This window comes from Corella eumyota, chromosome 6 (genome assembly GCF_963082875.1).
Source record: "Corella eumyota chromosome 6, kaCorEumy4.1, whole genome shotgun sequence".
NCBI lineage: Eukaryota > Metazoa > Chordata > Ascidiacea > Phlebobranchia > Corellidae > Corella > Corella eumyota.
In genome coordinates, this window is record NC_137495.1 from 705,542 (window position 1) to 729,632 (window position 24,091).

The 24,091-nt window shown below is 29.3% G+C and overlaps 2 protein-coding genes and 1 long non-coding RNA gene across 3 annotated transcripts; 1 reads left to right on the forward strand and 2 right to left on the reverse strand.

Moving 5' to 3' along the window:
• Positions 1-400: 400 nt before the first annotated feature.
• Positions 401-14,604, reverse strand: LOC145754982 (uncharacterized). Its single transcript, XM_082571167.1, has 29 exons — positions 14,526-14,604; positions 14,148-14,226; positions 12,957-13,085; positions 12,589-12,650; positions 12,303-12,470; positions 11,873-11,927; positions 10,757-11,779; positions 10,144-10,178; positions 9,931-10,041; positions 9,415-9,522; positions 9,038-9,151; positions 8,666-8,806; positions 8,040-8,178; positions 7,423-7,971; positions 7,025-7,128; positions 6,078-6,645; positions 5,629-5,726; positions 5,401-5,463; positions 5,200-5,315; positions 4,699-4,836; positions 4,365-4,516; positions 3,653-3,787; positions 2,816-3,004; positions 2,511-2,593; positions 2,150-2,252; positions 1,751-1,960; positions 1,553-1,606; positions 997-1,149; positions 401-505 (listed from the first exon to the last, which is right to left on the reverse strand). The coding sequence occupies exons 1-29, from the start codon at positions 14,579-14,581 to the stop codon at positions 455-457; spliced, it is 4,986 nt and encodes a 1,661-aa protein (XP_082427293.1). The 5' UTR covers positions 14,582-14,604; the 3' UTR covers positions 401-454.
• Positions 14,605-16,257: 1,653 nt separating this feature from the next.
• On the reverse strand, positions 16,258-18,979 carry LOC145755470 (uncharacterized). The gene is made up of 3 exons (XR_014284206.1): positions 18,846-18,979; positions 17,891-17,966; positions 16,258-16,826 (listed from the first exon to the last, which is right to left on the reverse strand). It is a non-coding gene; the product is annotated as an uncharacterized LOC145755470 (long non-coding RNA).
• Positions 18,980-19,737: 758 nt separating this feature from the next.
• Positions 19,738-21,454, forward strand: LOC145755340 (uncharacterized). Its single transcript, XM_082571564.1, has 2 exons — positions 19,738-20,788; positions 20,993-21,454. The coding sequence occupies exons 1-2, from the start codon at positions 19,762-19,764 to the stop codon at positions 21,274-21,276; spliced, it is 1,311 nt and encodes a 436-aa protein (XP_082427690.1). The 5' UTR covers positions 19,738-19,761; the 3' UTR covers positions 21,277-21,454.
• Positions 21,455-24,091: the final 2,637 nt, after the last annotated feature.

Below are 24,091 nucleotides of genomic sequence, written 5' to 3' on the forward strand. Positions count from 1 at the left end.
AATCTGGTTATATAGTCTGAACTACTTTTCCGCGTATATTACGTCACAATAACCTAAGTTGTTTACGTCACAAACAAAACAATTCACCTGCTAATATATTCTCAGCTTTTCTGCCTTTAAATTCTTTTTAGATTTTGTTTCTGAAACAGAAAATAAACCAACTTTTAATGAACTAAAACTCAAAATAAAACTAAAAAAAAAACTCAAAAACTTTTATAATATTTCATCTTCGACAAAACGAACAAAAATCAAAAAGTTACTTCTTAAGTTCGCCTCAAAATTTGAACTTTTTTTGTTTTTAAGACTCTTAAAGAAAACTTTTAAGTATTTTCAACAATCGTTCACTCTTTCTAGCCCGATTGTATATTGTCGAGTGAATGTGACGTCATAATACCACTATTGTAACCTCATAATTAATACAAAATATTGAATTGTGATGAATTTTATTTACTTTTTAATTAGTTGGTTTTTCGTTCGCGTGTTTTTCGATGTGAAGTCGAACGTCCTGAAAAAATAATTTTTTGATTAAATTTTAAAGATTAATTAAATTTTTGTAGAATTATTAAAATAAATGAAAAAAAAAATTAAAATCCAACTAAAAATTATAAGTTTTAATGAAATAAACATTACACATGAATAAAATATAAATTAACTAACTAAAAGTAAAACAAATTAAAAAAAATTAGCAGAAAAATATCAGGCAAATATTGTTAATAATATTCCAAACTACATGAGGTCATGGGTTCAATATCCACTGCTTTCATGCTGTAGCACCCGAAGTAAGGCGCTATAAAACAAACATATAAACTTATGCTAAGCCAATACTTAATCAGAAGCTTAATTTTTCGGTATTTATAATCTATAATATCCAAAACTGCTAAAGGCAACTCGAGACTGGGTCAGGGTAACAAATGTTACTATATGTTGAAGTCGTGATGTTGACGTTTTTACATTAAAGATTAATAAATCAAAAAATTAAAAATTCACCAAACTCACCAGTGGAGTGTCAAGATCATATGAGAAATAATGAACACAGTTATCCCACTTACAACATTGATCCAACAAAGTTAAATCATGACCATGAAACAAGTTGATATGAGTGAGTAAGGCTGAGGGATTGCTGAAACCAGAAGCTATACATACACCCCACTGTTAAAAGAATAAAAAAGGTAAAGTTTGGAATTTGTAATAAAAATGTAGTGGCTAGATAACTTGGTTCAAGTAAATGAGGTCCTGGGTTTAATCCCCACTGCTTTTATGCTGTAGTAGCCTTAAGTAAGGCACTATAAATGGTACAAATTTGTAAGCCAATATTTAATCAGCAGCATACATATTGGGCAATTATATTTTATATAATATCTCAAACTGACAAAGTCAACTGGAGACTGGGTTGGGGTAACTAATGTTACTCTAAATTTAGACTGTGACATTGACAAAAAAAATCTGGCTTTTTAAAGCTTTATCAATTAGCTGACAGTTATAACCTAATGTTGTAAAAACAAATATGTCATTTTAAAGTTTTATAGAAAAATAAAATAAATTTTAACATTACCTTGCATTGGAGGTTTGCCACTTTATCAGCAACCTCTTCTTCTTCATCACTTATCTAAAAAATTCAATTATTTAAATTCTGTTTTATTAACATATATAAAATGCTAATGTGTCATCCCATATAACCCTCAAAATTACAAAATTAAATAATTAACAAAAGTTTAACTTTAAAAAAAAAAAAAATAAACAAAATTTAAACCTCAATAACAGTTTCGCCTTTAGTTGCAAGTTGAGTAAGAGGTATAACCTCGATGTGACCATTTCGACACCCCACATATGCCATGGGCACTACTGTGGCACATTCATGTGGACACATTGTTGTCATAACTCCACTTTTTATCCCGAAATCGTGAACTGTCATGGCAAGGGGTAAAGTTGTAACAGTTTTGGACATTTTTAATTTAGAAGGCTAAAAACAATAATTTTGTGTAATTAAATATTGTTTTAATAAAAAACTAAAATATTTGCTTTCTTCAAAAAACAATTATTAAAAATTTATAAAAATTAATTCAAATTTTTATCATAGGTGTCTTAATATTGGCATTAAGTTTTATTAAGGATAAGTTAAACTTTGTGAAAATATATTCCACCCAATTACCTGAGTCTGTAATGTTCTCACATATTTATCCAGGCACATAGTTATAATATTGTCGTTGTATAATGATAAAGATTTAACGCTGCCACCATGAACATTTGTAAACCTAAACAATAATAAAAGTTAATTTTTAATATTATATCTATCCATGTGTAAAATAAGGTCCACTTAAATATAAAGTAATTATTATTTGCAGATCAAATCTTAAGTTTCTTTCTGCAAATTTGAAATAAGTTTGTTTGCCAAGCATGATATTAATTACATGAGACCAGAAAGTAAGTTACCATCAATTGTCTAACAAGCAGTAAAAATAAAACCAAGAATTAAGCCCAGTGCCTTAGGTCATAGTAATCTTTAAACTTACCTTTGTACTATAGCACCAGTATTAATATTATGGACCAACACAATTCTGTCCGATGATCCACTATACAGAAGGTTGTTGTTCAACTAAAATAACAGTAAAATCAACATACATGTTAGCACAAAATAGCCAGTGTATACAAAAACTAAGCTTGCACTGTAGATTTATTCTTAATTTTATGTAATAATATATAAAAGTATATTTCTTAAACTGTTGTTTATTAATAAAAATTTCAAATATTTTAATTAACCCTTAAAAACTATGAACATATAACATTATAAATATCACTATTTTTTAACTATTCTTACCTTTAAACAGTTAACAGAAGAGTTGTGACCGCTTAATGACCTAAGCAACAAGCCATCCTCACTTGACCTGACACTTATGCCACCAACATTGGAGCCACAACACAGCACCTCCCTTGCTCCCTCCCTACCCACAGTTAAACAGGAGACAGCATGAGGGGAGTGACAGTCCAAGGTGGTAACCAGTTTCTCCTGAAAGAAAAAGTTTAAAAATTTTAAATCAATCTGGTTATGTTTTATACTATTAGGCATAACCTTGTTTACATAAAAAAGTTAATATTTTTGGAATTTATTTATTTTCGATGTGGAAAGGTCGACTTTACGACCTTAACATAGAGTAACATTTGTTACCCTAACCCAGTCTTAGGGTTAACTTTGGCAGTTTCGAATATTATAGACCATAATTGTTCGATAATTAAGCTGCTGATTAGTTTTGAGCTAAGGGTTTATAACAGTTATAGCACCTTGCTTAAAAGCATGAAAGTTGTGAAAATTAAATCTTTAAATTTAATATAACATGGCCTCAAACCCACTTTCAAAAATTGATTTCAATAAAACAAACAAACATATGTATAACTTGAAACATATGTATAACCCATGGTGTAGTGGTAATAACACTTGCTACACCACCATGAGGTCCTGGGTTCAATCCCCACTGCTCTCATGCTGTAGCACCCTTAAGTAAGGCGCTATAAACAGTACAAACTTCTGCTGAGCCAACATTTAATCAGCAGCTTAATTATCAAGCAATTATAATCTGGAGTAATTTTACTCTATGTTTAAGTCGCACATTCGACTTTTCCAGATTGAGGATAAATTTATACAAAAAAAAAAACTTACATTATCAATATCGAACACGAGCACATTTCCATCTCTGGCCCCAACAAACAACTTGGTGTTAGTTTGATGTATTGTTAACATGGAGCCTAAATATTCAAACAACTCCTTCTCATTAAACTTTAATCCTCCACCCTCCTGTGTATTAAAATATTGCTATTTAAAACTTTTAATGTAGACCAAATATTAAGAAATTTATAACATACAACCAAAAAATTAAGCCTAGATCTCAAGTCAGATTTAAAGATGCTACAACATGCCAGCATTTGGAATTAAACCCAAGATATTGGACATTACTTAAGGATGCTACAACATGCCAGCAGTGGAAATCAAACCCAGGATCTCGGGTCTTACTGGGTAGGGAGGGAGCAAGGGTGGAAATCAAACCCAGGATCTCAGGTCTTACTTAAGGATGCTACAACATGCAAGCAGTGGGAATTAAACCCAGGATCTCAGGTCTTACTTAAGGATGCTACAACATGCCAGCAGTGGAAATCAAACCCAGGATCTCAGGTCTTACTTAAGGATGCTACAACATGCCAGCAGTGAGAATCAAACCCAGGATCTCAGGCCTTACTCAAAGATGCTACAACATGCCAGCAGTAGAAATCAAAACCAGGACCTCAGGTCTTACTAAAAAGAGTCACAACTTGCCAGCAGTGGTAATTAAACCTAGGATCTTAGATCTTATACAAAATATAAGGTTACAACCCACCTTATAATAGTTGACTTTTAATAGAATAGATTGTTGCATCATAATATTGTTTGACTTATGTTTGTGACAAACAACATAAATATCTTCATTATTTGAACAAACAAGCGAGGTTATTGGTGATAAACTAAGCTCATAACTCCCAAGTTTTAAACCTGTTAAAAAAAACAATTTTTAAGCTTTAATTTTTGTCTATCTTGATTAAATTAATGTTCTATTCTTTTTTATTACAATTTTTAATGACATTTTCTCTAAATCAAATATAAAACCATTATATTTTTACAAATTTTATAAAACCTAATGTATATACTAAAAAATAAAAAATGAACTAACTTACCATTTAAAGGTTCCGTAATATTAATAACTTTATCCTTAGCACAAGTTATAAGCAGATTATTATCAGTTATATGGACCATTATAACTGAGCTTTTATGGGTTTTGTATGAAGTTGTATACTTCTGCACTATGCTGTGTTCTGTAAGAATATAAATTAAAAATTATTGAACAAGACTTAGATTTCTTAAAAACAGATTATTTTAAACTTAATCAGCAGCTTAATTATTGGGCAATTATAATCAATATTGTAAACTGCCAAAAGCAAATCAGGACTAAGTCGGGGTAATCGATGTTACTCTATGTTTAGGTCGTTCAGTTGATTTTCCCACATCGAGGATAAAGATTTATATAAAGATAAATTAATATTAAAAATCAAGAATTAATTAATAAAATTGAGAATAAATTAATTTTAAAAAAGCTAAAGAATAACCCACTCTAATAATCTTAAATTTTGTGCATCGATATTATATATTTAACAGTTATATTATGACATCATACATACCATCTGTAGTCAAGGTGACCGGAGTTCTTGGAGGTTTATTGTGTGCATTCAACCATGAAGAAACACTTTGACCACTAGGTGGTTGCTCCTTATTTAATCGAGCTAAAGTTGGGTCGCTAAAAATATAAATTGGTAATTTTTTTAATTAAAGTTATTAGTTTTATTGAGTGTTATTATATAGATAAATATTTAAGGTAAAACCTTGGAATTCTTTTATTTTTCTTTGTGGCAGCTGATATTAATGGTTCATCTTTTTGTCTTAGTCTAAATTTAAATAACATATAAGATCAGTAAATTTTGTTTATTTAGATTAATATGGTTAAGTGATGCAGTGGAAAAGGCATGACTACTATGTAAGAATGGCATAACTTCATAAGATCCTATGTCAATATTCCTAAATAGAAGGTAAAAACATTTTTAATTTTTCACCTTTCAGTTGGTAAGTTATTAGTTGTTGATGTTACTTCTGAGTAATTCCTCTTGTTCTTCTTCTTCTTTTTCTTATGGACTTTGCTACTTGTTTTTGACTATAAACATACATAAAAAAATCAAAATCTGATTTTAGATAAGGTAAAACAGTTAAAACATTAAACTAAAATGAAGGACATGTTGTAGTGGTTACAAAACTTGATTTTTAATGAGGTTCAGGGTTTGATTCCCACTGATTGCATGTTGTGGTACCTTTAACTAAGGTGCTATAAACAGTATAAACTCTTGCTGAGCTAAAACTTGACCAGCAGCATCATTACTGGGTAATTATAATCTATAATATCCAAAACTGCTACAGGCAACTTAAGACTGGTGCAAGGTAACTGTTGTTACTCTACGTGAAGGTGACCTTCCCACATCGAGGATAAAAAATACAAAAAATGATTTACCTTTGAAGTGTTCGTAGACTTTGAATTTTCCAGAACAGATGTAGAAGAAACCTCACAATCAGAAGTTGCATCTTTTAAATATTTTTGCATTATTTCACCAACATTAAAACTCTTCTCTTTAGAAGCTTGCTGTGCAACTGGGAACGGACAAGTGTTGCCAAAAATATCTCCGTCAGCGTTTCCAGAATTATTTAAACCAGTGTTGCCAACTTTTTCTTGATTTTTACTTGAATTCGGAAACGGTTCAACTATTTCTTCTTTTACTTCTTTTTTTATTCCAAATAAAGCACTCGCGACTGCTGTCTCGTAATAGGTCTCGCTATAATTGGAAACACTGCTTATCGTTGAATCTGGAAATTCTTTTTTAATGGAAACACTGAAATCGAGATTTGGGCGAGTTGGTGGAGTTGGTGTTGAGTGTTTTAAACTCCCCACTCGAGGGGGTGTGTTGGTCCTTAGTGGGGGTGTGTTGGCCACCAGTGGGGGTATGTTGGCCACAAGTGGGGGCATGTTTGTCACTACAGCGAGAGTGGTTGGTTCAGAGTTTAAACTTTTTATTTGATTCCCCCTAAAATAAAATAAAATTAATTAATGTGAATTTATGTTTGTCCGGTAGGGTGATATACCAGTCATAGCATTGACTAAGATCCAAAAGCTTTTGAGTTCAAGTCCCATTAATGCCAAACTTGATGCCCTTGAACCCACTGTTTACGGATAGCTCAAATACACCACAACAGCATACCCATAAACAAAATAAAACTAACATTTAAATTTTTTTTTAATTTTTTTAAAGTTTTTCTAAACTTTTTTTTATCATACTGTCATAGCATCTGTTTACAATTTGAAGGATTTTAGGTCCACGCCACACAAATTGTGTTAAAGAATTAGATTAAGTTTGGAAAGAAATCTAACATAGCATTCTATGCCAAACCAGTAAGTGATCCTACCTTAGTAGATTTAATCTTTCCTTCTTAATTTCCACAAGTTGAGAGTGACATTGCTCAGTGTTGCTTAAAAGTTCAACTTTCCTCTTGTTTAGTTGTTCGATTAACTGTAATAAAGTTAAAAGAAATTAAAACAATAAATAAGGTCCTTTAACATTAAGTAGTTTAAAGTTTAAGTTATACCAGTCGATAGCCTAACATAGAGTTGGCAGTTTAACTGTAGTAATATGATCGCAACTCTAAACGAATATTTGCTCGCGATAGTTTAAGTACATGCCACAAATGGCAGTTTAAAGTAGGGTCTATTACATATAGGTAGCATTGGTTCCCTGTTTGAATGCCAATGCCAACAGGAGCTAAAGTTTTTAGATATGTGAAAATAAAGTTAAATAAAAACTTACATCATTCACTTGCATAATCTCAGCCTCTAAATTCCTCGTTTCAGAATAAATTTTATCTTCCTTTTCGGATAACTCCATCAACTTTTGTTGGTTAGTTTTTAAACCAACATTAGTAGTTGTATCTGGGCTTGTGCTGTGGCTTACAGAAGGATAGGAACATTGTCTAGGCCTGCCATCAATATTAGGTTGAATTGGGTCATAAAGTTTTTTTGATGTAATTTTGGGGTCATGTTGAGTAATATTGGTGTGTAAAGGGTGGAAAGAGGTAGTTGTGTTAGTTGTCAGTTTGTTAAATGTATTAAAAGTTGGATTGGATTCAAAATTTGATATTTTCGGTTGAGAGTTGTCGATTTCTTGACTGTTTAAAGGTTTTTTGTCTTTCATTGTATATACACTTGTAATAGTTGGCGTGGCGTCAATTATGGGGTGCGAAAATTGGTTAAAATTTTGTAAGTCTGGTTTTTGTTCAGCAGTTTCAATTGTAGATGCATCAACTTGGTGGCTGAATGGGGGATTCCCCTTTGAACCTAGTTCAAGTAAATCTTCCATCTAAAAAGAATTAATCATTAAAAATATTTTTAAAATTTAACTTAGAAAATTTTTATTTTTTTTTTTACGTTTTTGATTGAAGCCACTATTTCATTAATTTCACTGTCCTGTGACGTTATAGATAGTTTTTCTTGTGATGTCATAGTACTGGTTTCTTGTGATATTATAGGAGCAGTATTACTAGCACCAACTAGCGATATTCCAAACCTTTAATAAACAAAATTTATTAAAGTGTTATGTTACAGAGTTTTGCAATTTTGTAAGTGATGTATATAACATAATAGTATGGTTGACACTGAATCATAAAATGCCTTTAGAACCTTTAAAAAATGTCTGTAGTACTTACAATTTAATTTTTTTAAATACTGGAAAATGATTAACAAAAAAAACCAGGTTACCATATTTTTGTGTGACATAGAAAGTACTAAGTAGCAGAGTGAATGTATACATGCTAGTACTTTCTACGTCACCACAAACAGGGCTTCCCTTTTCTTTTTTTTTAATTAATTTTAATTTTTTTTTTAAAGTTGTATAACTTAAGAAGTAGGTGAAATTATTTAAAGTTAAAAACATTTTTGTGTTCAGTGACACCAACTTTATCAATTTTTGAGTATAAAATATCGCTAATATATGACTTAAAAAAAGTTCTTACAAAATATAATTTAGTTAAAAAAATTAATTTCTAAAATCTAACCTTGGTCCTGTTAATTTTCGTTTCGTAGAGGTCGGGTTATTTTTTCGTTTGTTGTCGATTTCATGAAGTAATTTGGCAACCCTGATACTTTGTTGTTTTTCTCTTGTATCTGTGTCGCTCGTGTCGGACTTTGACACCACTCTGGGGAAGAAAATAAACAAAAAATTTAAAAGCAAAAATTATGCAAGTTAACACAAGTTAAAAACATTTCAAAAATTTTTTTTTTATTTGTTAATTTTTATATAATGTCCTATTTTATTCAGCTTTATTTTACATAACTCATAAGTAAAAACAGCGGTTGGATTTAAACCTTAGACCTTATATCTTAAACTAGAGTGCTATAACCTGTTACTTTAAAAACAAATCTTGTACCTGCTTCTGCATTTTTCAATATTAGGTTTTGGAAATTTCGATTTGGTTGGTTCTGTAGTTTTGTCATCTCTTTTGTTTGTTGTACCTAAGTCAGTTGAGATTTTCTTTTTTAAACTAAAAATATATGTGTAAAAAAGTTAAAAATATTTCACAAATCTTTACAAGCTGAGTCAATTATTCTAAGCAAGAACAGGTTTTAATATGTTATTTATTTCCAATATATAAGTCCTCAAAATTAACAAAACCTCTGTTTATGGTATACAGGCAAATTATCACAAATATGAGTTGCAATTAGCAACCATATTATGACAATTAAAATGCAGTTGGTAGGATGGTTAATCTAAAATAGTAATCATGTAAAAACAAGTTTTACAAACCCTTTTTTATGTCCATTATTTGTGTTTAAATTTTCTGAATTAAATTCTTTATTTTGTAAACTGTTGGTTTCGGATTGGCTTGAAGATTTGTCACTTGGTGTCTCCGTTCTAAAAAATAAAAAGTTTAACTTTAAAATCTTAAAAAATTACAAAAAAAATGACAGCAAGGTGTAGTAATTAGAACACTTGACTTCACTACATGAGATTCTGGGTTTGATCCTAACTGCTCTGATGCTGTAGCACCCTAAAGTAAGGCACTATAAAGAGTATAACCTCCTGCTAAGCCAACACTTAATCAGCAGCTTAAATATTGAGCAATTATAATCTATAATATCCCAAACTGGCAGAGTCACATTGAGACTGGGTGTGAGTAACTGAGGTTACTCTATGTTTAGGTCTTGAAGTCAACCTTTCTACATCAAGAATAAATGAATGTAAAAAAACAACAACAAAAACACAAGCACTCACAAAAATGCAAAAAATAAACAACAAGAAAATCCATGCAGTTTCACTTACTCCCTTTTGTTTTGGGATAGTTTTTCGAGCTGTTTTTTCCTGTAAAGTTGCGTTAACTTTAGCTGCACTTTTAAAGCAATTTCTTCTTGCAACATGCTACTATTACTAACTCTGCAACAAAACTTGTGACTTAATTGTGACAAAGTTAAAACTAGAAGGTGAGGTGAGCAAACTTATAAAAAATAAATTCAAATTTTTAAATCAAAAGTTTACCTTGATAAGGTGGACAATGAATCTGGTGCACTTGTCTGAAAAAGAAAAAATTCAAATTATTTGTAATTCAACTACAGTTAACAATTTAAGATTTATCTTTACCACTTAAAGCTATAAAGTTTACTTTTAAATAACTTTTGTAACTTAAGTTTAAATAAAGTTAACATCAAATTAAAATCTTATTAAGTCTTATAATTTTATTAGGTAAGGGTTTAAGAACAGTACAATCTTCTGCTAATCAGTCGTTTTTTTTTTTCATATCACCTTAAGTGATAGGTTTTATATTTTTTTATTGGAGCAGGGTGTGCTGTTATGATGTGTTTTGAGCTATCCGTAAACGAAGGGCTCAAGGGCGAATAGTGTGACGTTGGTGTGGCTCGAACCCGAAACCTTTCGGCTCGTAGTCCGAGCCATGACCGGTTCGCCACACTACCAGACTCCAATCAGCAGTTTAATTATTAGACATTTATAACCAATAATATCCCCAACTGGCAGTCAACTTGAGACTGGATCGAAGTAAAAAATGTTACTCTATGTTTAGGCCATGAAGTCGACCTTTCAACATTAAGCATTAGTATATATATATATATATACAAAGAAACTTAAATCAAACCTTGTCTTCCATGCTAGTTACAGAGGGTTGTGTAATTTCATCGATAACCGATCGAAATATCTTCTCAGTTTTGTTCTGATTATCGCTCTCCATTCCAATCTTCTTAGATGTAAAACTTGCTGGCATTGGTAGCAAACTTTTCTTTGTTGGGACATTGTTTTTCGACATTGTTACACCGTTCTTTTGCATTGTAGAAGCATTGCTGGTAAATAATGGTGTCTTCTCATTGTATTTTGACATTGTGTTTGGTTTAGTGATATCATAATTTGGCATTGTTGTTGGACCTTTATTTTCCTCATTATTGTTAGACAATGTAATTGGAATATTAAAACTGTTAGCATTGTATTTTGGCATTGTTGCATGCCCATTGTACTTTGAATGTGCTTTCTCATTGTTTTTTGGCAATGTGAACAAACCTTTGTACTTTGACATTGTTGGCACATTGTTTTTTTGCATTGTCGAATAGTTACTTCTGTAAGGTTCAGTTGAATTCGGCCTTTCTTGTCGTGAATTAAAAATATCAGATTTATAAAAACTATGAGCAGACGATGGTCTCGAAAAAGAGGTGTATTTATAATTACCATATTCACCATTAAAACCATTGTAACCATTAGAAGTGTCATTCTGAAAGTTAAAACCACCATTATTTTTACGGTAATCGAAACCAGAAATGCTTCGATAATGATAATCATCGTCATTATAACCATGTAAATTTTCATGGTTATCATGGTTTCTGTCATTAAAGTCGTATCTTCGATCAAAAGGTTGCCGAGGGTAACTGTTACCATGATAACCATTATCTTTATTGTTATTGCTGTAACCACGGTTACCATGTTGATAGTTGTCATGGTTACCATAGAAATAATTGTCATTGTTGTCGTAATTCTGGTTTAATTTTTTGTTCCAAGCTTTGTTACCAAAATTTGAAGTTTCATAATTAGAGTTGAAAAGGTCGTTAGAGGTCAATGGAAAGTCATTTCTAGGAGGTGTTGTTATGACAACAGGAATGTGAGTAGAAGTTGCCTGTAAAAAAATTTAATTTTTAATTTAAAAAAGTTTAGTTTTAAATAAAGTTTAAGATTTTAGATTTTTTAGTGAGTTAGATTTTAAGATTACCTGATTTTCAATAAGATCTGGTTGTTTGTTTGTTGTTGATCTTATAGTTTCATGTCTAAATAAAAATTTTATGTATTTAATAAAAAATTTAAAAAGATTTTTGGGTCTAAAATAAAAAATTTTGCTATATATTACATACCGAAGAGTTAAGGGTTATAAAAGTTTTTAAAATTTGATTTTAAAATATAATTGGTTAGTAGTTTGTTAGTAATTTATTATATGCGTGACTATGAATTAATGTTTGCGCAAAACTTTTAACAATATAGTTAACAAAAGTTTTTAAAAATAAAGTATATTAGTTTGTCAAGTATTTATTATTTAGTAAAACTAAATTAACATACAATACTTAAAGTTTCAAAAATGTAAAGCTGACAAATTTATTTAAATCGCAATTTTATAACTGGCAAAAAGGTTTAAACTTTGAACTTACTTTAGTAAGTTGTTGAGGTTAACTTGATAAGTTTGATCTTTGATTTGTTTAGCTCTAAGTTCTTGTTTATCTTTGTGTTCTTTCTTCTTTAAATGAGCGACAAACGAGGATAAATGAACAGTTTTCACGTTGCATAAGTTACAGTAATGCGTACAAGTTAAACAACCCCTGTGAAGAAAATTTAAAAAAATAAATATTAGATAAAAATTACCCGAAAAAATTTTTTTTTTTTTTTAAATTTAAATATTTTTTTACAATTAAAATTTAATTTAATTTGTAATCTTACTTTCCCTTGTCAGCTTGTACAGTTCTGTGATGTAATAATGAATATAAATGTTCCTCCAATTCCTAAGTAAAACAAATAATAAAATTAATTTGAAATAATTTCAACCTGGACCTAAATTAACACAGAATAGACCTACAAATAAAACCCATACACATGTATACATTTATATGATCATGTTTTGAAAGTTAAAGTGAAAAGTGGGCTAGTTTAGACTTTATAAAAAATACAAAAGCAGGCAATTATAATCTATAATATCCCAAACTTCCAAAAGTCAACTTGAGACTAGGTTGGGTAACTGATGCTACTCTATGTTTAAGTTGGAAAATTGACCTTCCCACATTGAGGATAAATATCAAAAACAAACTTACCAGTTGTGTATTAAAGTTAAGGTCACACAGATAACAAACAGTGTAAGTTTTATCTTCATTCAGAGTTTTTGATGATGTCATAGTTGATAACGTCATAGTTTGTGCTGTAGTTTTAACTTTTGAATTCTCCTAGAAAAACATAAAAAATATTTTAAAAACATAAGAAAATATTAAATCATCTGACATGTTTTTACTCAGAAAAATTGTTTTTTTTAACATAACATTTAAATTTTTTTTTAAGCTAAGGCCACCCAAACCCAGCTATTAACTTTCTAACTGGTTATCAGCATTCTTTATTTAATATTAAAGTATTAAGATATAACCCTTTATTAATAATTTATAAAAAACTTGGTTTACTAAATATTTATATATGATAAAGTAATTGCACTTGCCTGTTAAATAAATTTTAAATCAATATTTAAATACTGCATTTAACTAATGATTACCATCCTTTAAAAGAAAACCACTTTATATATTGTATTTAATTTTACTTAAAACCTAACTAAATTTATTTTAATTGAATATCAAATTATGTTACCTCTAATTCTTATTTTAAAGCTCTATATTAAACAAGCTGCTATTTAAAATACCAATTCATATTTTCAACTTTCAAAAAATTCAAAATAAAACTGAAATTTAGGTTATAAATAAATTTTAAAATTGCCGCTAAGAAGCACCGTTATAAGTCAAACACAATACAATAAGGTTTGTGGACATAAGTTGGAGAGAAAGGCTGGCCTAGACAAGTATTAAATCCCTTTTGTTATTTGCTCTCTTTTTAAAAACATTCCCTACTTTAAAGTGAGGCAATTTGGAGCAAATATTTTAATGCAAATTTACTAAAAATATTGTACCCATAAGACAACACTGTTTTTGAAGTATTTTTAGTATTTTAAATTATAAAGTTTCTAATTCTAAAAATCTATATGAAATTAAGCCAAGTTAATATATATACAAATGTCCAATTTATAGGCCTTAAATTGCAATTTGTAATGCTGATAAGTTATTGATGGCAAGTATTAGTTTAAAGTTGCAACTATATTACAACAATTAAAACGTTGATCTAGAAAGGCCATCGACAAGTAATAATTCTATACATGATTATATTAAAGTCAATTTTACTGATGCCAACTTATATTTAATAAATTAATTATTTTTATTAGTAAAATGGGTAAAAAAATAATAACTTACACTAGATGGAGGGGCATTGAACAAAGAAACTCTTTTCTTCTCCTTTGGATAATAATCTGTACTTCCGCTTCTTTTTCGACTAAATTTAATAAATTAAAGTTTGGTTCTAAATTTCAAAATAAGGATCTACAATCTAATAATTAAACTGTAAAGATCTTAAAAAAATGGTTTTACATAAAATAAAGGGATAAACCCAAGACCTTTCTTAGGCCAAGCATAAAACAAATTTGTAAAAGCATAAGACAAATAGAAGTTTAAGCTTTAAATATCAACTCACCCAAACCCTTTTATTATAGAGTTTAATTGGCAAGAATTTTGTCTAAGTAATTAATTTAAACACTTTTAATATTTGATGATGATTTTATTTTTAATTCTTACCTTAGTTGTAGTGGGGCATCTTGTGCAACATCAGGCACAAAATCTTTAGTTGACATTTTTTCTATTTTTAATAAGTTAACATATATCCTAAAAGAAAATTAAAGATTAGTTACTTTAACAAAAACGTTGTGAGCGACACATGAATCAACTTTAAACAACAAAAATACATCTTATCAGCATTTACTAAATAACAGTATATTTGTGCTTATGTAAAACCTATAAGTTTCAAAATTTAATTTTAGTTTATGATATGTTAAAGTTGCATAAAGTCCCTTATTGGTAATTATTTGATGATTAAACAATAACTATATTTTCGCAATCAGAACGCCAAATTAACAAAAAAGGCGTTATAACCTAAGTATGGCAAATGTTCAACCAGACATTAAAAATTAATTGAAATATGTTTTAATGAGTATAACTTAGTCCGCTTTACGAGTCAGATGTGTTAATGGGTAAACTGAATATGTGAGGGTTAGGGTAAGGGTTTAATTTATGCAACCTCTTTGTTTAATTACATGTGTCGTATTTCGGTTACACACCCTGTTTACGTAGGGCTAGCGAAACTAATAGAGATCCAAAACAATAAAATTAACCGGGCCTAAGATAACAAATTATAAAACGCTAACTAAAGCATCTACACAAACTTGCAAATGTAGTTTAAGAAAACAAATTAAAAGCGTTTACTAGTTTGGACGTAATTGTTCACAATTTAAATTACAAACTTTAAAAAGCTATGACATGAAAGCAGTGGGAATTAAACTTAGCACCAAACTGCCTACAGGCTTGTGTATATAACTTTATACCTGATTATAATTTATTACATTTAGCCTAATTTTGCATGCACCATCAACCCCTACTATTAAAAAACCAACCTGTATACAATTAACAATATCTGTAACTACATAAAACATAACTTTATCTGCAAACTAAAAGAAAATAAACAACAAAACGCACGTGTTTAAAAATAACGTCGCCATATTGCCATCAAAACAAAACAAAAGTTGTGACAACTATATGTGCAACGCTGTGTATCGGACAACAATTTTGAAAGTTTTGGAATTCAAACGTATTTATTTAACCTCGACTTTGAGATAGATAGAAAGTAATGTTTTAACTGAAAAATTACATTTAAAAATTCGTATTTTGAATCTTGCATTTAATAGCCTAACGCACTAAAAACAAGTTAAAATCCAACTATTAACTGCACGCACTTGCTTAAACAAATTCAATATTTTAACACTTCACACTGGCACCTCATAAGCTTAATGATTTTCCGTAATACATCAACACTTAACTGTGTGGCTATCTAAACAAAAACGATAACTTTTGGCACCTTTACATTGCAAGAGCGTTAGCGCATTATTCATAACATTGATAGCTACTAATTAACCAAAATGTATACCCTTGTAGTAATAACAAACTACTTTATAACTTACTATAGCTACGAAACTACTAAATCTAAACAAAAACAGAGCATAACATTAAGTGGACAATATCCTAACTGGCTTAATTTATGTTATTAGCTTTAATAATAAGAAACTACTTAAAAAAGGCTAAAAAACACGCTATAGATTAAGACATTTTACTATTTAAAAATACTTGTATTAACATAAAAAGCACCCAACATCTTAGTTTAAAGTTTAGTTTTTTACTAAATAAAAACTGCTGATTTGGTTTAGAAACTACTAAATGCTGAAAAACACGCCATTAATTACGCCCATTTTGCCCTAATTATGAATCCAAAACTGGCATTAAAACCTGCATGAATATAAAGAACACATTCGTTCTTTATCAAGTAAGTTAATTCAAGATTATTAATTATTTCCAAGCAATACTTGTGGTAACTTAGACAAGAATACCTAAACTAAAAGCACTACAACGCAAGCAGTAAAACTATAATAAGTCTGCACCACATCCTTTGTTAATTAAAATAAAACCTGGACATAAGATTAACATAGCTGGAAGGCACCAATGTAAACAAACAACAACAATGAAAGTAATTCAAAGTGATTATTACATAACAAAGAAACAATGGACATTATTGTTGTATAACACAGCAATTTGTTGATTTAGTTTTGTTTTAAAATAGGATAAATAATTGCACGGTTTTCTATCTTATGACGTCACTTTTAGTTGTCAATGACGTCAAAGTCATGTTTTACTATGACGTCATGGGAAAATTGAACTTAAATGCTTCCAAATATTTTATTGAATTTGGAGTGATGATAACAATATAAAACAGTGATTATGACGTCACTTTTTTGATTGTTTAAAAGTTCCATTGACGCTGGAGACGTTCACCTGGGTACAAAATAAATGATTGTCATTATGATGTAATAATATTTGAATTATCAATAATGATGACGAAAAAAAATTTTAAAATGTGGAAATTTGTAATTAATTTACTAAATGAGGTCCTGGGTTTAATCCCAACTGCTTCCAAGCTGTTGCAGTCTTGAGTAAGGCGCTATAAACAGTATAAACTCCTGCTGAGCCAGCACTTAATCAGCAGCATAATTACTGGGCAATTATAATCTATAATATCCCAAACTAACAAAGGCAACTTAAGACTGGGTCAGAGTAACTGATGTTACTCTATGTTTAGGTCGTGAAGTCGATCTTTCTACATCAAATATAAATACAAAAAAAATTGTAATAACTTAAAAACAAAAATAAGATAAAAGCAAAATATTTTTAATATTTATTTTAAAATGGCCAAGCCTGCTAAAAAAATAAATAAATTGAAGTATTTATTTATCTAGACATTAAAACATAAATAAAAGGTGACATAATAGCAAAAAAAATATTAAAATCTGTTTTTTTTTGTAAATATTTGGCAAAAATTGACAACAATATTAAACTATATGTATTTTTTTACTAAATTTAACCCTTAAATATTTTTTATTGTGTTTTTTGAATGGGTTACAGCAAAATTATAACCAAAAAAGTTTATAAGGGTTTATTAATACCGATATAAACTCAAACTAAGGAGAATTTCTAAAAATAAAATTTCATTCAAAAAATTTTACAAATTATGTGAAACAAAAAAAATCCCTTAACATGATGTCATAATCTCTATTGTACTATAAACAATGACTTGTATATTTTATATAAAATGTTATATAATGCTGATAGTAACAAAATAAAAAATCAATTTTTGTTTAGTATTATTTAGTAAAGGGATTATTTAATAGTAAGATTAAAGTAATATAGATATTTAAAACATTACAATTTGCTAGTTGCTATGAATATTTAATAGTTATAATGCAATTATTTATCTAAAAATAACTTTTTTGTACAAAAAAACTAATAAAAAAGGAAAATTAATTTTAAAATTAGTTTAAAAATTTTATAATAAACACTACCTTATATAGAGTGAATAATATGTTGAAAATTCTTTATTTCTAACTCATTAGGGTAGAGTTGGGGAATGGTTAAAATCTAAAAATAAAAAAGGTTTAAAATATCACATAGAAATTAAAAATAGAAAATCAGTTTATAAAATTTTTAAATTCTTAGAAAAAAGATTAAATTTGAATTGAGTCTAGCCATTAAGATTATAATTAGCAATTAATCTAAACAATAAATATTGGCGCATTTACGTTTTTAAATTTTATAAACAAGGTCGTTGTTAATTTTATTTTCTCCTTTTATTGAAGAGAAAAAAGTTTTAACGGTTGATTTTTATTAAAATTTGGTGATTGATTTACATTAAATACCAGATAAAAAAGTTTTAAAGAAAAAACTAGACTTTAAATTTAGCAAAATGAATGTTATAAAACCGATTTTAAACATAAAAAACAGTTTAAGTTATATTACTAATGTATGAAAATCAATAAAATAGCATAATTTATATAACTTTTGTTTAAAACCCTTAATAATAGCTACAGTTGTATTATTGTTGTTTAAAAACCCATAGAAATAGTTTTAGTAAAATACAACCAAACTGTTAATCAAATTTATTTAGTTAAGCCTAAAAACATATTAAGATTTTTAAAGTGTGAATGTATATTAATGATATATATAATGATATTATAAATGTAGCTTAGCCTTAGCCAATAATACAATCAAGTTATAAATATTATGTTTTACCAAAATACAGCTCGCATAATTACCAACACATTACCAGAAGTTGAATTTAAACCGACAATTAAAGGATTACCAAAGTTTTAAGTGCAAGTCAATTAAATTTAACCAAATTATAACAGGTTTAAAAACTGTAATTACCAAAAATTTTCCACAAAAACAATATCAGTTGGGAAAAAAGAATAAAACAATAAAAATTTGTCATAATATTTACATTCAAATTCCAATACTAACCGAGATAATATTTGCTCAGAATATCAATCTACGAAGCGTTTAACGTAAATTTACACGCGGTCTACACCTTTGTTTACTAAACACACAAAAACGTCAACTTTTTCGCTCAAGCGTACCATAGAGAAGAAGGAGATTATGACATCATAGAGTGAGATAATTATCAGGTAGTCGAACCACTTCCATATTAAAGTTCAGGTCATGGTGGCTAAAGTTTCAAATTTTAATATTTTTAGATTTTTAAGTAGGAGGTTACAGATCATTGCAAAAATTAGCAAGTTACAAAAATAAATAATTAAAAGTTTCTTTTTTAAATTAAAGTGTAAAAAAAAAACAATTATTCAAAATAGTTTTTTTCAATTTAGCATTAATGATACAAGTTTCTTGTCTTTAGAATTTTAAAAGTATTTATTTATTAAGTAAACATGATTAAGTAAAATGCATTTAACTTACCTGTAAAGTCAGCAATAACTAGCTTCCCGTTTAGCAGTTTAGAGAAGTAACATGTGACCTATATCCGTTAATCTATAAATAAACATGACATTAAAACCACAGTGCACGATCTTAACTTAAAATCAATTAACTTAACTTCCCTCAGTTAACGGAATAAAAAACCTACAGAAAGGAACGTACAATTATATCATTTAATAGTTGAATAAAAAAGTAGACTCAATAAACTTATGTAACATATATAAACATATAGTTAATACAAAGATATCTGTATAAAAGCATGACCAGTTTAATCAAGTAATAGAAACGTTATCTCAATTAGTAAAATAGCATTTTTTCAAAGTTTTATATAAACAAAAATAAATTCGCATTTTTTAACACGTGCGTAAACAAACAAGGGATCTAACAACAACATGACAACTTTGTTTTTGTTATTTCTAGATATTGCATTTAATTTTTTTACTTTAAAATGGCGCATGATAGAACTACAAATGAAAAACCAGCCAAGCCAAAGATACCAACAAAACCTCTACACTTAAAGAAGAACGCAACATGTGGAACCATAAAAGTTAACAAAATTCAACCGTATTTGACCAATCAATACCCGCAGTTAATTGTTAAAAGAGCAGCATCATTAGACTTCATTAAAGACCCGAATTTTAAGGAGAATAAGCAAGTAAAATCGCCAGTAATTAGAAGCAAGACCGAAAATATACCATCGCCAAATTATGTTGAAATTAACTTGCCTCAAGTACAGCCCGGAACTATAATTAGAACTGACTCAAAAACTGGAGAATTAACAAAAAAGCCCGCGAGGCAAATCAGAACTTCTCATAACTTTAAACAAAAATCAATCAAAAACGGGCAAAAAATTGGCCAAAATCTGTTAAAAAACAGGCAAAGTTATGACCCAAAATCTCCGGAAAACGAACCAAATAACAACTACCTCAAAACTGATTCGTTAGATGAAAATGGCTACGAGATGCCGATCTGTATGAGCAAAAACATTTACTTCGCATTTGATTCGGTGACGTCATCAAATATGACGTCATCTGCCGACGAGACGGACGCGTACGAGGATGCAAAAGCGCTACAAAGATATCGAAAGAAGAAACGTCATAATAGACGGAACGACGCCGCGTTGCAAGACTTCCACCAATCAGCGTTAATTAAAAATACGTCACAGCATACGTCACTATCGAGCGAAGAGTGTTGTCAAGGTTACCATCACCAACCTCAAACCAATCACGTCACGCCGAACAGTGACGTTACGAAAATAAATAGTTTTCTTTCCACGCGATTACAACAAACAGTTCACGTAAGATGCGAGTCACGTGACTCGCCTAGTGACGTATTCAGTAGCTCGAACGAAGGTAGTGACTGGTTTAGTAGCGACGAGAGTGAGTGTTGTGACTGTTATTACCAACAAATCGAGCCACCGGCCACCAAATTCGTTGACCACGATTATGAAGATATTGAAGAATCAGACGATGCTGGTAAGGAAAAATATTTAAAAAAATTAAAATTTAGGCTCTAAATAAAACTTAAATCAGTTGTAGAATCTACTTTAAAGAAAGTTAAATGTATTGCTTAAGTTATGACGTCAAATTAAGTATGTGAATTCGAGAACTAAACAATTTGAAGCGCTACAAAGTAATGTTAAGCGGGAAAATATTAAAATCAAAATTTTATTTTTACAGATTTGAGAAAAAAAAGCAAAAAGACCGTGCGCAAAATGGTTGTGTCGGCCGTTAGAGGTCGCAAGAAGCTCAAGCAGAGGTCAAGTGACCCTCTGACGTCACCACCTAACGCTGTGACGTCATCACCGAAGTTGTCACGCCGGAACGTGCTCGAAGTGATGTCGACTACGCCCACCAGCGGTGGTGGTAGTTGGGCTGATATTTCGACTCCGGGTGTTTTGAAATTTAAAGAATTTAGAGAACTCGGAAAATCAAACAGTTTATCGGATATTTCTAAATATTAAGCTTTTTACTTATTTTCAATAATTATTTAATTTTTAAATTTTTTTTTTACAAATTAGTTCCTAATTTTAACTTAACTATAATAACCAGACTTTTAATGGTGTTTTTTTTCCTAATTTAAAAGTTGTTTAAAAGTTAATTTAAATTTCTTTTTTTCTTTTATGTTGCAAATTTACAAAGTTCAAGTTACTGATTTAATAAAACCAAAAAACAAAAATTATTTGTCTCCAATTTCGATTAAAAACTAAAACATTAACGTTACAAAAATTACGGAAAATTAGTACAAAATGTGCGAAGTTAACGTCACAATTTAAACACGTGTGTCACGTTATGACGTCATAGGAAGGTGAGAAAGTTGTGTAAAGACAAATACATATAATCCTTGTTATGACGACACAATCACAATTATTGTTGCGATGGTAACAAAACCGTTTTAAATTCAAGTTAAAAAATAAGAAATTATTTGATCAAAAATCAAATTAAAATTAAAACAAAAATTTTAAATAAAAAATTAAGTTTAATAAGCGTTTTTGTTAATTAATTAGCGTTTCTATCGTGATTAGATAAAAAATTAATCCAAATATTAATTTAAAAGAAAGGAGTTCACCACAAAAATGTATTTAGCAAACTGAAAACCAAAAATTAGGTTATTTAAATATTTACCTTAAATGTAAAACAAACAAAAAAGTGCGCGCTTTGGCGCCACCTCCCTGATTGTGTAAACAACAATTTAACGACAAACATTAATCAGCGTTGACAACCACATGAATGACAATAAAGATAACAATGCAAACATTGTTGTATTGTTCAGTAAACAATCACAATTGTGGTTTGACATTTTCGTCAATTTATCACCAAACTTAATTTACGAGCCTCCAAAAATTGCAAGAACCGTAAGAGTTACCAAAACAATCGCAATTATGGTTATACAGAACCAAACCATAATCATGTTGTCGGAAAAAAATAAACAAGTTCCTTAAAACGGTATTTCAATTTCGAGACTAAACTTTTTATACAAATATATGTTGCGTGATTTAACACTGAATAGAAAGGACAATAAAAACTAATATAATGACGTAACAAATACGCAATAGTAACGTCACAACTTACGTGAGAGAAAGGGTTTTTAAGGTTGTTCACGGCAGAGGTTGTCGAGTTAATTTCTTAAACATATTACAGCTACAGCTTTGAAGGTTAACCTTTGATAACACCAAGTATCTTTTGAACTAAGCAAACAATTAAATTTTAATTAAAATTGTTAAATATTCGTGTAGTAGGACTCTTAATTAGAGCCAAAATTATTGTCTTCAAAAAACTGTTAAAAAATTTAAAACGCACCATAACAATATAGTCCTAAAAAGTTTTAAGAAATTAAAGATAACGAACCATATTTTTCTATAAAAACAATATTCGAAAACTCAATCCCAACGGCTATACCTAGGCACAAAATTTAACCAATATTTTAACCACTATGAACATTTTAAGATAGGGTTACACAACGTATATAAAGTGTTTTAACAGCGTTTCAATTCCATATTGTGATAAATAAACAGTTGCTTGTGTCAAAATGAAGTTATTATTGTTGTTAACTTTGATTGCATTTATTCAACTTGCTCATAGTTTAAATGGAGGTACGTTATTTAAAATATAAGTCTGTGCTTTACAAAAGTCTAAAAAATAAAACAACTTTGGACTGAACTGAAGTTTTTTTTAAAACAACTTTAAGATCAAATTAAAGATAAAAAAAATGATGACAGTAAATGACGAAAAATATTTAGTGTGAACCGAAAAGTACGACGAAGAATTAGCAAAGACCGTAAAGTTTTAGAGATAAATAGCAAGGACTGTTAAACATGATGGAGATAGAGAATTAACGAGATCCGTACAAGAGTTCGGTAGGGTTAGAGAATTACAGAAAAAACTTTATAAGCTTGGCCGGGGACCGTAAAGTACAAGTGGTCCTAATTTAATATTGCTACAAAATAAAAAAGGGTATTGCTTATAAGCACTTCTTAAAAACCTAATATTTTGTAGCCTATTGGACCCCATGGGGTCGCTATCAAGAGTGCTCGCGAACATGTGGCCCAGAAACAACCTACAGAATAAGGCGGTGTTTGGATGAGGCTAATAATATAGTAAAAGGATGTGGCTAATAATATAGTAAAAGTCTTGGCGTGGCCGTAGAAACCAAGTCCTGCGCTGCCATTAATACAAACGAAGACTGCAATTAATGCGCTTTTATAAGATTTTGTGTGAATCGTAAATGAACAACGAATAAAAAGTCTTATAGAAAAATATGAGTATTGTTTATGGTTTATTAGCTACTGCGTTCTAAATATTATCTTACAACAAACCGTATCTTTAAATTTTTAAAACAAAAATTCAAAGTTATATAATTAACACTAGTGCTAAACTTGTTTAATTTAGAAAAAAAAAACAGAAAGCATTTTTAACGTAGCAAAGTTGATGTAAATGTAAAATCAAAAAGTAAACAAAAACAAAGCCTTTTTGTGTATTTGAAACCACTTAAAATATTATTCACTATTCTAGTTTACCTCTACATAAATATTTTAGGAATTGTTATTGAAAAACACAAATTTCTTCTAAACTTAAAACACCAAACTACGCTTTAAGCATTTAAACTTTAAAAAACAATTTATAAAACTGTTTTTGAAGAAAATAGACGATTAAAAGTAAAAAATCATTTTAAATAGCGAATTAATAATCTAAATAAATGTATATACGTTAAGGTTTAAATGACTTAGTGTGTTTTATATTAGATTTACATTTTCGCTGTTAGCAATTTTAAAAATTCTA

Excerpts from the sequence above, each read along its gene's own strand:
- LOC145754982 (XM_082571167.1), bottom strand. The coding sequence starts at position 14,581 with ATGTCAACTAAAGATTTTGTGCCTGATGTTGCACAAGATGCCCCACTA. Across the intron at positions 9,523-9,930 it reads CTATCCCAAAACAAAAGGGA|AACGGAGACACCAAGTGACA; the intron begins GTAAGTGAAACT and ends TTTATTTTTTAG. Across the intron at positions 2,594-2,815 it reads CTTCTGTTAACTGTTTAAAG|TTGAACAACAACCTTCTGTA; the intron begins GTAAGAATAGTT and ends CTGTTATTTTAG.
- LOC145755340 (XM_082571564.1), top strand. The coding sequence starts at position 19,762 with ATGGCGCATGATAGAACTACAAATGAAAAACCAGCCAAGCCAAAGATA. Across the intron at positions 20,789-20,992 it reads TGAAGAATCAGACGATGCTG|ATTTGAGAAAAAAAAGCAAA; the intron begins GTAAGGAAAAAT and ends TTATTTTTACAG.